Source organism: Thermobia domestica, chromosome 16, assembly GCF_964235325.1.
Source record: "Thermobia domestica chromosome 16, izTheDome1.hap1.1, whole genome shotgun sequence".
In the NCBI taxonomy this organism is placed as follows: domain Eukaryota; kingdom Metazoa; phylum Arthropoda; class Insecta; order Zygentoma; family Lepismatidae; genus Thermobia; species Thermobia domestica.
This window is the reverse complement of record NC_137469.1, coordinates 80,470,470-80,484,340: the sequence shown is the minus strand read 5'-3', so window position 1 is coordinate 80,484,340 and position 13,871 is coordinate 80,470,470. Positions and strand designations below refer to the sequence as shown.

The 13,871-nt window shown below is 33.7% G+C and overlaps 1 protein-coding gene across 1 annotated transcript in view; it reads right to left on the bottom strand.

Annotated features, from left to right (window-relative positions):
- LOC145673193 (uncharacterized) overlaps positions 1–13,871 on the bottom strand; it is a 222,838-nt gene that overhangs the window by 68,600 nt on the left and 140,367 nt on the right. The window contains exons 8-9 of the mRNA XM_081742661.1: positions 12,590–12,792; positions 6,848–6,983 (exon numbers count right to left, since the gene is read on the bottom strand). Coding sequence (XP_081598787.1) covers positions 6,848–6,983; positions 12,590–12,792 — 339 coding nt within the window. The remainder of the gene's footprint in view (positions 1–6,847; positions 6,984–12,589; positions 12,793–13,871) is intronic.

Below are 13,871 nucleotides of genomic sequence, written 5' to 3'. Positions count from 1 at the left end.
TTTTAGAGTAAAGAAGGGTAATTTTTGATAGCCAAAATTGTTGAAATTGAAGATAATACTAAAAATAAAAATACAGTGAAACCTGTCTTTAGCGGAATCGAGCGGGACTTGCAAAAATTTCCGTTAAAGTCAGGTTTCCGCTTAGTGGAGGTAGACCTTTCCTTTCTTTTTTTTAAAAAAAAATAATGCTTATAAAGGGGCATACTGAGAAAATATATTGCTGTACGTACATTGTTCGATTACAGTACTTCTTTCTTCTACGAATAAATACACAAAAAATTAAAATGAATACAAAATATGCTGTGCACACGTTTTCTTTATTTTTCTAATAGCCAAGTAGGGTTTTCTGTGTACATTGCTGCTTGGCTGCCTGACTTTCCGCATACACTTTAGCCTGAGAAATTATACTAAGTGAATCAGAATCATTTTTTCGTAAGGCAAATTTTTGCAGTTCCTTTAAAATTCTGAGAGAATCTTGATATGTATTTATTCTACACTCTTCTTGGAACTCGGTATCGTATTCCTCTTCTTCCTCTATATCGTTTTCTTCTTTCCGACAATCCGTATGATTCTTGATTAAGTTTCGGGGATTAAGGACAATTTGTGGGGGTGAATATGAGTAGTGTTTGGGGAAAGTCAACACTGTCCAGAAATATTTAACAAAAGAACGAACATTTTATCACAGACAGTGTAATGTATATGTCTCACAGAATGTCTAAACATCTTCTAAACGCTGTAGTCCGTAACTCAGAATTTTCCGTTAAATGTTTATTTTTCTTTCATTTGTCCGCGTAACACAGTTTCCGCTTAATGAAGGGAGTTTTACACGTTTTGTTCTCCAAAATTCATGGGACCGTGAAATATTTCCGTTTAAGACAGTTTTCCGTTTAATAAAGGGTCCGTTGAAGACAGGTTTTACTGTATTTGGAACATGTACAAAAGCATCAACGTACTTAAGAAAGGGTATCAACTTTGCATATGTAATAATGAAAGTAAACGGCGTAATTCTCACGGATACACATAGTACTTTTAATAGGTGGAAAGATTTTTTTGACCAACACACAGCCAAAAAATAATGTATGTGGAGAAAGTGAAATACACACAGCAGAACCATATATTCCAGAGTCTAACCGAACAGAAATAGAAATTGCTGTAAAGAAATTAAACGAACAAAAATCTTCGAGTGAGAAGAAACTCTGGTTAAGTTAATTTTACTTTGAGTGGAAGAATTAGAACGAGATACAGAAACCATTCTCCTCATCTGAAACAAGGAGAAATTACCGCAAGTGTGGAAAGAATTAATCACTGTTCCAATCCACAAGAAGACGACAAAACTAATTGTAATAATTATCGAGGCATCTATCTTTTGTCAATATTCTATAAAGTCCTCCCAAACAAAGGTTAGAAAGATTGACCCCATACACAGATAAAATTATTGGAGATTATCAGTGCGGATTTAAACAAAATCGATAAACTTATCGATCGATCAGATATTCACCATTCCTCAAATACTCTAAAAGAAATGGGAATACAACTTCGGTACATCAGTTCTTTATGATTTTAAATAGGCCTATGACTCGGTTAGCAGGGAAACATTGTATAACAATCTTACTGAATTTCATATATAAAAAGAGATGGATTAAGATGTATTTAAGTGAATCCCAATGTAAAGTCCAAGTAGAATGATAATTTTTCACGAGCTTTCACGTCGGGAATGGACTGAAACAAGGAGATACGTTGTGTCCATTATTATTTAATTTTGTTCCAGAATACACTATAAGGAAAATCAAAAAAATAAAATGAAAACTGAGTTTTAAGTCCCACGTTTATGCCGGCTAGGCTAAAGGAGACGGTGATGATGAAAAATGAATGAAACAGTGAAATGAAGAAAGTGGGAAGAAACGGGAGGACCCCGAGGAAACCCATGCACACGGTATTTGTCCACCACAAAGTTCACTTGGTGGGAGCAGGGTTTCAACCCGGGACCCCATGCACCAGAGGTGAACGCTCTGCCACTGAGCCACCTTGGCCCCTAAGGAAAATCAAAAATTGCAACCAGAGCTTGGAGATGAATGGCACTCACCAACCTATGGCTTATGTTAATTATGTAAATCTAATGAGAAATGATATGAGGACAATAGAAAGAAATGCATAGGATTTATTAAATGCCTGCAGGAACATAAGTTTTGAAGTAAGTGCTGAAAGAAACTAAATACGGCGATATTCGTTGTGACCTAATACTGCAAACTATGGATACCTTAAAATATCAAATAATACTTTTGATAAAGTTGATATATACTTTAAAATATCTAGGATCAACATTAACAGACCATAACTATATTCGCGAAGAAATTAAATGTCGATTGAAAGCAGGAAATTCGTGTTATAATTTAGTACAAAACCTAATATTGTTAGTATCATTAAGTCTTGGTAGCTCAGGTGGCCAGAGGATATAGCCAGAATGGAAGAAAGTAAGAATGTTTTCAAAGGTTTAATTGGAAACCTAATCGGAAAAAGACCATTAGGAAGACGTAGACGCAGATAGAAGAATAATAGAAGATGGATCGCACAGAAATAGGAATAGAAAGTAGAAACTTGGTCCTATTGAATAATGATACGAGTCAATGGAGAGCTTTTGTGAATGCGGCATTGAACACCAGGGTTTCATAGGGCACAGAGTTATTTAAGTAACTCGGCAGAAACCGGACGACTCGCCTTGTATCTGATATTTCATTTTTTGGTAATTATTGGCTAAATTTGAACCGAATTTGGTGAGAAAGTAGCCCATCGTTTAAAAAATAAAGATCGCTATGTTTAGTGCTAGTGTTCAGCCACGATCAGACTGTGTTAAACAGTTTGCACGCTGGGGACTTCTGCGTTCGGTTCACTGAGTTCGATATGTATTAATATTTGATACCTCTTACGAAAATTTCATTTACATTTTTGAAACCAATTTAAAAGTAACGATAAAATAAAATTCAAGCTTCCTTCTAGTTATGAAGAGAAAGAAGTTTAATTTCTGATAGGAAATTCCTACCTAATACCAAATTTGCAGTCCAGGTCTCGTATAATCTTGACGCCGGAAAGTGATGTTAAACTGCAAACATAATGAATATCAAAATATAGACTTCACAACAATCCAGTAAATGCGATACATTGTTTGGATTTTGCACCACGTTTCTGTATACGTAGCACGTATCACACCACTTCAATAAACAGGAAGTACGTCAAAGACATCAATATATGTTGCATTAACAATATCAAGGTTGTCTTTCGAATGTTACCAATGTCTTAATGCTTTACACAGATACATTTAAATTGATATTTTGAGAATTTGTCCATAATAACTTGTGATAATAATATATACATGTCTTTTTTCCTTGGTGTGCTTATTTTACTTCTGATCGATAACTCTTTTGTTCAGTTTAGAATAGCTTGAAGAGTAAACGTTCTTCATCTGTAGATTACAGTTTCTGTTTTTCAATCCCCATCTTCTCATCAGGATTAGCATAATTTATCAGTTACTACTGATTACTAGGAGAATACATATTTAAGTATATTCTTTTGTCCAGCGTTCTCCCATCAATGTTTGATGTTTCAAGTGTGAACTCCAACCATATTTGTACTTTTTTCGAAAGAACGTTATGGTAAATATATAGGTATATATTGTACGATCATATAATTATATATCATAAGACTATAATTTGTATTCTGATGACGTTGCATTAACAAATTATTCAAACTTAAAAAATTTTATTAATATCATAGAGAGGAATTTAGAACATGCATTGAGTTATTATTTAGTGTGGAGGGACGTTCACCTATACATTTTTTTCAAGCATTGTGTGAAAACGTATGAATATTTAGATAAAAAGTTATCTGTTTTCTACTTTTCGATATATCTATAAGCAAATATTAATTACATTTACATATAAGAATAATTTATAAGAAAAACTCATTTTATGACTTGCCTCTAGCCAAATTAAGTAAAAATTAAATCATCTTTAATAACTTTAATTTAGTTTTCAAATAAGTTCTACAAATATTCAGTATGTAAAACATTCACTGTAAAAGATAAGATATTTTTATTGTCAGAAATAAAAAAAAAAACTTCTTTCAATCACATATTCTTATAATATTTGTATTTATTTGAGAACAAGGTATTGATTTCTTTCCAATACGCATCTGTGTTCCGACCATTGAAACAATAATCTTAAACTGTAATCATATGAGCAGTGTAATGTATTATTGACCAATACTGCTACTACAAAGTGTTTCAAAAGAAATAGAACCCAAAATTTGATCAAGTATACTTTTTGAAGTAAGAATGATAGAGTCTTGACTGTTGTGACAGAAATTAGCATTATCTATGGAGATATTTTGAGAATAAAACCAATGAGACAAATTATAACGTTCAATTTTAGTAATTGTTTAAATGACCAGAAGTGTAATTCAAAAAATAAAAATGCAAATTCCTTATAATCAATTGAAAGGAACTAAAAAAAGAATTAATTGCAGTAATTCTTAGTGTAAATGTTTAGTATGCATCAATATTTATCAAATGGGAGAAAAACTGCATAGTGTTTTGCAGCGTTGACAGTTGTAAAGGCTATTTTTTACGTATTCAGAAAAATACATTTTAAATAAAATAGCAAATTCTGGCAACAATGCTGCAGCAAAAATACTACATGTGTAACTCATTCTCGCACATGTTGAACAACGTGATTTATCAATACAATAATAAATTGATTTTTTTGCAAAAAGAAAACGATAAAATTAATTACTCAGCTGTAGCTGGCAGGGAGAAAAATACATAACAATTTATTCGAGGTGGAATTTTGCTTCGAGTAAGGTGCTTATCGAATTTCATTGTGTTTTGTGTTGTGTTGATTATTGACACTATTTTCGTTACATGGAATATTAACAACACCCCACGTATTAGTCATGTAATAATCCAAAATTAATGATTGTGATATAATTCTTTCCAGATTAAGTGTTAAGACAAGACGTAAATAGAAAGGAACTAAATATACCTAGTGTTTAATTAAACTTAATCTTAAGGGCTGCTGTGGCTCAGTGGTAGAGCGTTCACCTCTGGTGCTCGGGGTCCCGGGTCCGATCCCCGCCAAGTGAACTTTGTGGTGGACAAATACCGTGTGCATGTGTTTCCTCGGAGTTCTCCCGTTTCCTCCCACTTTCTTCTTTCTTCATTCCGCCATTTCATTCATTACTCATCATCACCGTCTCTTTAACCTAACCGGCATAATCGTGGGACGTAAAACTCAGATTCCATTTCATTAAACTTAGTCTTTAGAGCTATATTTCACAACGTGGTATGTTCATAACATCCGCACCAGTATTAAAAGATTAAGAAAACCATAATTCTGTATTTGAGATGTTAAAAGATAACTATCCCATTCCGAACACCGTTGCTAGCAATGTATCTTAAAGCATTTGAATATATTGAAGGGAACTAGAATTTGATAATGCAGCCTCCCTTATGGTCCTTTTAGCAAGTTATACATGAGAGTTCAGTACGGTTATATAAGAAAAAAAATCATTTGTTGAGAAAACTACTTACAACAATATTTGCTGTGCGCGAAAATATTACTATATAACTCATATAATTTAGTACACATGCTGGGATACACAATGCATGACCAAGTATAAGATGGTAACATGAAAAACCGATTTATGCTTTATCTACACAACTATAGAATAAATGTTCACTTATGCACACCAATCCAAGCTCTACTTTTACTTAGGATTAGGATGATTTCCGGATATGACCATGTTAACTCGTCACGTATGAGGAATGAGGTCCCTCGGCGATCACACTGGCCGGAGAATTGGGGAGGAAAGAAAGCGGGCTGGTAGCATTATATTAGGAACCATCACATTATTTGCTTGATATGAATGAGAGAAACCTCACTAAAGATGACTAGCCTGAAAAAGCTGTTGCACTTTTTCGACCGAATGACGTAGCCGGAACTTGAAACTTGGAACTGCTCGCACCAAAGACGAGAGCGTCAGCAACTACGCTACGTGGGCCACTCTTTTAGTTACTTATTGATATTACCACAACTAGACCATAAACAACTTTTAACAACGTATATTACTGTTAATTGAATTGAATTGAAATGAAATCGTTCAGCGTAATGCCCTATGATTATGCTAAGGGAGACGGATGATTTAGGCAAGTAAATGATGATGATGATGATGGAATAATTGGTTGAATGAGAATGTGGGAGAAAACAGGAGTACCCCGAGAAACCCGCGGACACGCTGTTGTTCACCACAAATATACTTGACTGGAAATCGAGCCAGGAACCCCTTGCATCAGAGTTAAGTTTTCTACCACTGAGCCACCGTGACCCCTATCACCATTATTTGAATGTGACACTTATCATTAATTTATTTACACACATCATTTCAGCAATTATTACAAGGAGTAATACGTTTAACATATTTTTTTAGTGTCGGTAATATATTCACTGAAAATTATTTGTCGGTCGCGTTTATTTAATCCTACCATAACTACATTTGATTTAATAACTATGAGAATGACCTAGCACTATTACAGTGCTTAATTCCTTAAGTTTGAGAAGAAATTTCAAATATGTTAAATTAAGAAAAGGTGTTGAAAATTTTTAAGATGAGATATCTATTCACATTACAAGATTTATAAGGAAAACATACCAGCTTATCAAAACTTTGTGCACTCCATTAGATTTCAAATAATAGTGAAAAATATATAAAAGCACGTGTTTTTAATCTGACCTACGATAATGCTGTAATAACACATATTTATAAACAAGTTCGTAACTAAATGATTTTAACTACTTACTTTCACCATTGCAGACTTGAACGCCTTTCAATAAAACTATTCCAGATTGTTTAGTCCCTTTGATCAAGATTTGGAATTTATCACTTTCTCTCAAAGATATGTCAGTTAATAGCCTCTTATAGGTCCAATCTGATTCCTTGTTAAATGATAATAACATAAATTCGTTTGAAACACAACAGATTATCGTATTCTATTTTATATTCTAATAATCATTTTTACAAACATGACCTGATTTGGAATACATACAGAATAATAAACCAGCACTTAATATAGGTTATACAATAGCATTGCAACCTTTAAAAGCAAATTTGTTGAAATGTAATTATTTCAATCTTTAAGAAGCATCTGCTTACTTGCATGAAAATTGTAGGCAAGTTCATGTTTTGTTTAGAAAAACAGTGACAGATATATATATATATATATATATATATATATATATATATATATATATATATATATATATATATATATATATATATATATATATATATATATATATATATATTAAAACGAAGAAAAACATTTTAAAAAGACAATGATTATATGGACATATATTCCTGTAAGCGAATTTTGATCGATCAAACACAAGTTTTAATTATTTTAGTATGGGGTCTGCAATCTGGATTCATGTCCATAGGAGATTTAACTGCATAGCGTAAAGTTACAAAGCTTAATATTATTCTCTGTCTACCGGTATCTCTTTCTAGAGCTCACCTGCTGTCAGAATTCTGACCTTTAAACACTTTACGGTAATTACACTCTCACCGTGACTGAAAAAAAAAAAAAAATTACATTTTCTTGCGGAGGGCTGTAGATGAGGAAATAAGGTGGAGCCCTCAAGCTCTGATTATCACACACTGCACACTAGCATTTGTTCTGAATCTCACGGAAAAAGACACATTCATATTTTATCTACGGCGAGATAAATCTGTAGATTTTCAAAGTATTACTTTACGAGGTCTACAGTGTATATAGGGTGGTCCAAAAATGTGGAAACACCACTATAAGTGGTAAATGTTGCAAAATATAACCAAAGTAAAAATGTAGTGGGAAATAAGAATGGGGAAATGTTTGAAGACACATCACAATGACGTCCGGTATTTTAAATTTTAGGAAACCGTCTTAAATGGAAACCGTAGCATGTGATATGCCAATTTACATAGTAGCAAATTTTTATACAAGTGGAATGACACTATTACTTTTGCTCTAGCGTTAATCATTACAAGGTTATGACTATTCTTTGTATCTTTGCAGGTGACTTACCAGTAGAAGATGACCTTGGCAAATGCAAAGTGCATTGAGGTGGTGTTGATCTCCGAAGAATAAAGCACTAGGATGAAGGCAGACGATAATAACCATCGCCATCCGGAAAAGACTCCCATCAACAGTACTCTGTTCAAAATACTGAAGAAACTCCAAGAAATCGAATATGTGGCAGATCGACTCAAGACTGGTAGACCACACGCACATCAACAGACGTAGCAGCAACTGTGGCAATGTTGTCATCATTCAGCAAAAGTCTCAAGAGAATTACGCGGAGTGTAGCCCATCAAAGTGGTATTAGTCACACATCAATAATTCCCATTATGTCAGTAAATAGATGACATCCTTATAAGTTGAATTTCACCAATATCTTACAGAAGATGACCCAGATTGTCGACTGGAATTTGTTCAATAGGCAATAGACTACATACGACGAAACCCTACATTCACTTCTGACGTATTGTTTACTGATGAGGCAAACTTTTACGTGTAGGGCAATGTTAATAAACAGAGCGTACGGTATTGGTAGGATAGTAATCCACATTGGTTTGACGCAGCCGCAGGTGTTCCTGGGAAGGTGATAGCGTAGTATGGTGTGTGAGGAATCGTGTTGTAGGTCCATCCTTCACCGATGGGACGATTAACGGCGATGGATTATCTGCGCATGATAAAAGACGACATCTTGCCATGAATGCTGTCAAAGAATGGGCCATTCCCTACGTTTTTCCAGCATGATGCTGCCCCAGTCCCATTACGGTGCCTATATCCGTGAGTATCTCAATCAGCAGTTTCCTAATGCGTGACTTGGTCGGCGATATGCTATGCTCACAGTACCTCATTCCCGTGAGCTGACCCCACTGGACAACTACCTGTGGGTCCATGTGATGTCTATTGTGTGTGGTGAAAATTAGGAATGTTCATTATTTCAAAGAAAGAATTATAAACGCATGTTCCAACATTACAGTCGACACTTTGCGAAAGATTTGCGTGACTGAGAACTCAGAATGCATCTGACAATCGCCCGGAATAGGGAACACATTGAATCCCTCCTGTGACAGTGAATGTTCCTCTTCGTATGACTCTTTCGTTAGGGGTCACAACAAAGAAATAGTCATAACTTCAAAATGGTTAGCGCTAGAGCAAAAATAACAGTGCCATTTCATTTCTACTAAAATTTGCTATTAAAATGGCATATCACAATCTATGGTTTCCACTTAAGGAAGTTGCATAAAATTCAAGATGGCAGACGTCATACATTTTCCTTTATCCTATTCCCCATTTACATTGTTACTTTGGTTGTATTTTGCAGCGTTTAGCACTTATTAAAGCATTTCTACACTTTTAATATGTAGTGAATATTAAAATGAATGAATATTCTTGAATATGAACGAATGAATATTCTTGAACTATATTTTAAATCGTTTTACCTCTGAACTGTTAATTGTGAAAGCAAGCATCTGCAGCCATAGATAAATATGTTATTGTTATACTTGTAATATAAATTAAAAAATTACAAAATATCAGTTAGTGGAGGATAGTAAAATGTTGAAAAACGTTATTTCAAATTATAGAAAAAGCATACAAATATGCATTTCTATTGTGTTTGATCGCCTGAAGAAGAGAATTGAACTGGATTTGAGCCAATTTTCAAGTCATGTAGGACATATTCAAGAAATGATTTTTTTTTTAAGTTTATTGTCTCACTCTTATCCCCTTTAGAATAAAAGAGACGGATTATTAATGGAAGTGAATAATTGCAAAATTAAATTTTTGCACTCCCACTGGGAATCGAACCTAGGACAAGGGAGAACTTAAGGTATACGTGCTAGATTTTTTTTTAGCATAACATCTTAACACACTTTATTATTATTACTAGTTCTTGCAGAAAATAGTACACGTTAGCATGGGCCGCGATTAGGGGAGGCAAGAGGGGGCAGTTGCCCCCTACTTTTTGAAGTGACCTCTTAATGTATATAATTTCATTTGTATGTATTACTGCTTCATAGAAGAAAATGGTGCCATATAATACTTACCGTTACGTGAGTACATAATGGTTATTTGTCTTCCCCTAGAGTTAAGAAAGCTACAGGAATTCCATTTTAATTGCAATTCAAAACAATGAATATTGCAATTGTATATTTCTTTAAATGTCGTAGCATATGCTCGTAGTATTTACTGTCTTTTATTTTCTAAGAGCAATAACATACATTTAATGGCATGTGTGGAATTAAAAATATAAATTATTCATTAATCTCCCGTTTCAATATAACTTCTACAAAACCAGCCTCATTATTCATTACTATGATTAATATTATCCTCTCTATTTATTTGTTTTGAAAATTTGTTACCCATATTAAATAATCTGATCACACAACTTTCCAGACAGAATTTTAAGATGTTCATGAGCAAGGAATCAAATCTCTTCCTACACTTTCGTTGTTTAAGAGTACAAAGGGTTACTGCCTACTTGCGTTGCTCTCGTCAATTTACTTAATGAAACACGATATACGGTATTTTAACTGAAAAACATAGTATCCTATTAGTTATACAACCTTTCGTCAAACAAGGTGTTAAGAACAACCAGAAAAACCAACATTGACATACAATTATTCAGATTATGTCTTGCTCCCGCACTTTTAACGTCCAATCGCCACCACTGCACGTTAGTATGAGGCATGCGCGTGCCCAGAAATTTTTGTTGACAGGGGTCCAAGCTTTGGAGGGGACTCAAATAAAACAAGCCACTACGTCTATGTGGTATTGAACGGGTATTATTCTACACTCGAAAGACGATAAGTAATTATAAAATTACCTTCTACCTGTATTTTCATAAAAATGATAGAACTAGATTGTTTTTATGAGATAGAATACAGATGAAGTGTAAGACCAAATTTTCATGCTACATCAATCATTCCCCTAATAAACAAATATAGTGCTGAGAAAGTATACAAATGCATGTTGAGTTAGAAAGTTTGGGGGGGTGAGTTCTGACCCGGTGGAAAACTCTCTGGGTGCGCCCCTGGTGCGAAGTAGGCCCTACAGGCGTAATACAGCATCACAAAGTACAAATATAACATCCTAAAAGTAAACGGGAGATTAATATTGAATGTATACGAAAATGATTGTCTAACAAGACCTGTAGAAAAAGTAAATAAATACTGCTCTTCAAGAATGCTACACTTGTTTTCCGCACGCGGTTTAAGTATGCCACATAGAGACAGTGGTCACAAATGAATGATTAAAATACTAAAACAGAGACAACGATCAACATCGACAAATGAGTACAAAGAAAAGTACATAGTGTTTTTCACACCGTGTTAATGACTTCACAGTTTGTATATTGATTCAGGAGTGGTTCAGGAGTGTCCACATGAACAAAAGTCACAAATACCATAGGAGCTCTGACCTATGCGGGAAAGTCTGGTTCTTGTGACTGTTAAATTATTAATTAAACAATACCGTGCTCCTGTTGTATGGACTGTAAAATAAGACGCATGAATGTGACGCCAAATTGTATGTCATTGTTGAGATGGTGCACGTTTATTGCGTAAAGGTAATACAGTATATGCTGCAAGTATTGTTGCAGTAAGGCTACAAAGCGTGACAGATGTCTAAGGCGTGCGATTGTCACTTGGCACCATCGACCACGCCAGTATATTCTGTAAAATGCAGTGTGAACACTAGGCAAGAAAGCTAACGTGCTCTGGATTATTGCCTGGCCAAAATCCATCTACTCTAAGAAACCAGTTGACTTTAAGTGAGGCAACATTAGTATCTATTGTATGTTGATGAGCTTTTATTTTATAAAGAGCGCAACATTTGAGACCGCATTGATAAGATTGGCGCCACCATGTACTCTCAGTAGATATAAGGCACAATGTTGCATGCGAAACGTGTAACGTTGCGTGATGAACCAACCATATAATGAATCAATTTGGCAATTTGACGCGCACACATAACAGGCAGGGTAGGATGTATGGCCATAAATATCACACCATTAAAATGTGTCCCTTGCAAATGCATGTAATTACACTGTGGTCTGAGTTCCATTTTACAAATGTACTTGCATCAATATAATCTCGAATACTGGTTAGGATACCATTTCAAACAGTAATTCTCGACCTATGTATTTTCGGTGCCCAACAGGGGTGTAACATTTTATCAATCAACTTAATCAGTAATATTAATATTTGACATATTTTAAGTTTAAAATTTGACATACCCATTATTTACCTATATACGACAGTTTTGTACTTTCGCTCCATATGTAGGAAATTTTAGTACGTCTTTGTTTATGTTATTATTAATAATTATTATTATTATATTATGATAGAATGCGCATTGTTTTAATTTTGAAAAATTAGTTGAAAGAAGAAATATATAACATAACAAAATCTTATTTTCAAAGTATGTTTCTAAAATAGATGTACTAGCTCAGATTAGCCTCCAGTTAAGTATAACCTATAAAACAATACTTACCTTTTTAGTGGAGATATCAGAAAGCATGACGTCAGATCCGTCTGCAAGACGCAAAGTCACGTTGATATGATTTGTTGTATCAGGTGTGACGTAATACGATAATGAAATACATGTTTTGCTTTCCTTTGCTGTTACCTGTGTGCTTGTCATAATACCATTTGCATTATTTAAAGATACAACATATATATCTTCTGAAACTGCACCTTTAAAAAAAAAATGTGTTTATTTGCAATTTCAATTGATAGCTCTCAAGTTAAATAAGAAAGAACTTAGGATACAGTAATTGAATTTAAAAATTTACTCAAAATGCAGTGTGTTCTACGAAGTGAATTTTAGAACTACCCATAAGGACAAATTTAGAAACTTATATTTTTTTCCAATACATAGTTCAATTTTGCATTGTAAACAGGATAATAACACTTATTTAACTTCTTTCTCATTGTTCTTAAAATGATAACTATATTTACAAACTTGCGAACTAAAGAGTGCATAATGTTGGATTTTCTTAAATGGGCCATATATGAAAATTTCCACAGACAAAAGATGTACACAAGAATATAAAATTATTCAACTTTCAAATCTTTCGAATCTACATTCTAAAAGCAAGATTTACAATTTTCTTTACGGAAAATAGTGATTTGTTTATATGATTAGAATATTTTTATACACTTGTGACACTTCATAAAACTTTTGTTCGCATTATAAAAACTAAGAATTGAAACTAACAGGTAAAAATGCATTTTACGCTACTTCCATCATATACACTCATGTGTGATTGCTCACACAAAAAAATTAATGAGTAACTTATATACTCGAAAACAGTCTTGAAGCAATTAATTGTGCATGTGTGTTTGTTTCACGTTAAGTTTTGCAAATTTATCCAAAGTTAATGAACTTGGGCATCCTCCAATCTTAATATATATGTCAATTGTTTGGGGCTAAGATAATAAAAAGGGGTAAAACTCAACCTCATATTCCAAGTTTGTGTATGTACCTAACATGATGGTAAAATTTCACTATATCTTTGAAACAATTATTTGTTTTTAGTGAGATGTTATACACATTAGCTTTGCGGCTTTCCAATTATGTCTATTACTTCGAGATGAAATCAATCAAGCATAATGTAGCAAATTCACTCCAACTTGAAAGTAATTTAGTTGGAAATTAAGTTTAAAATTTGACATACCCATTATTTACCTATATACGACAGTTTTGTACTTTCGCTCCATATGTAGGAAATTTTAGTACGTCTTTGTTTATGTTATTATTAATAATTACTATT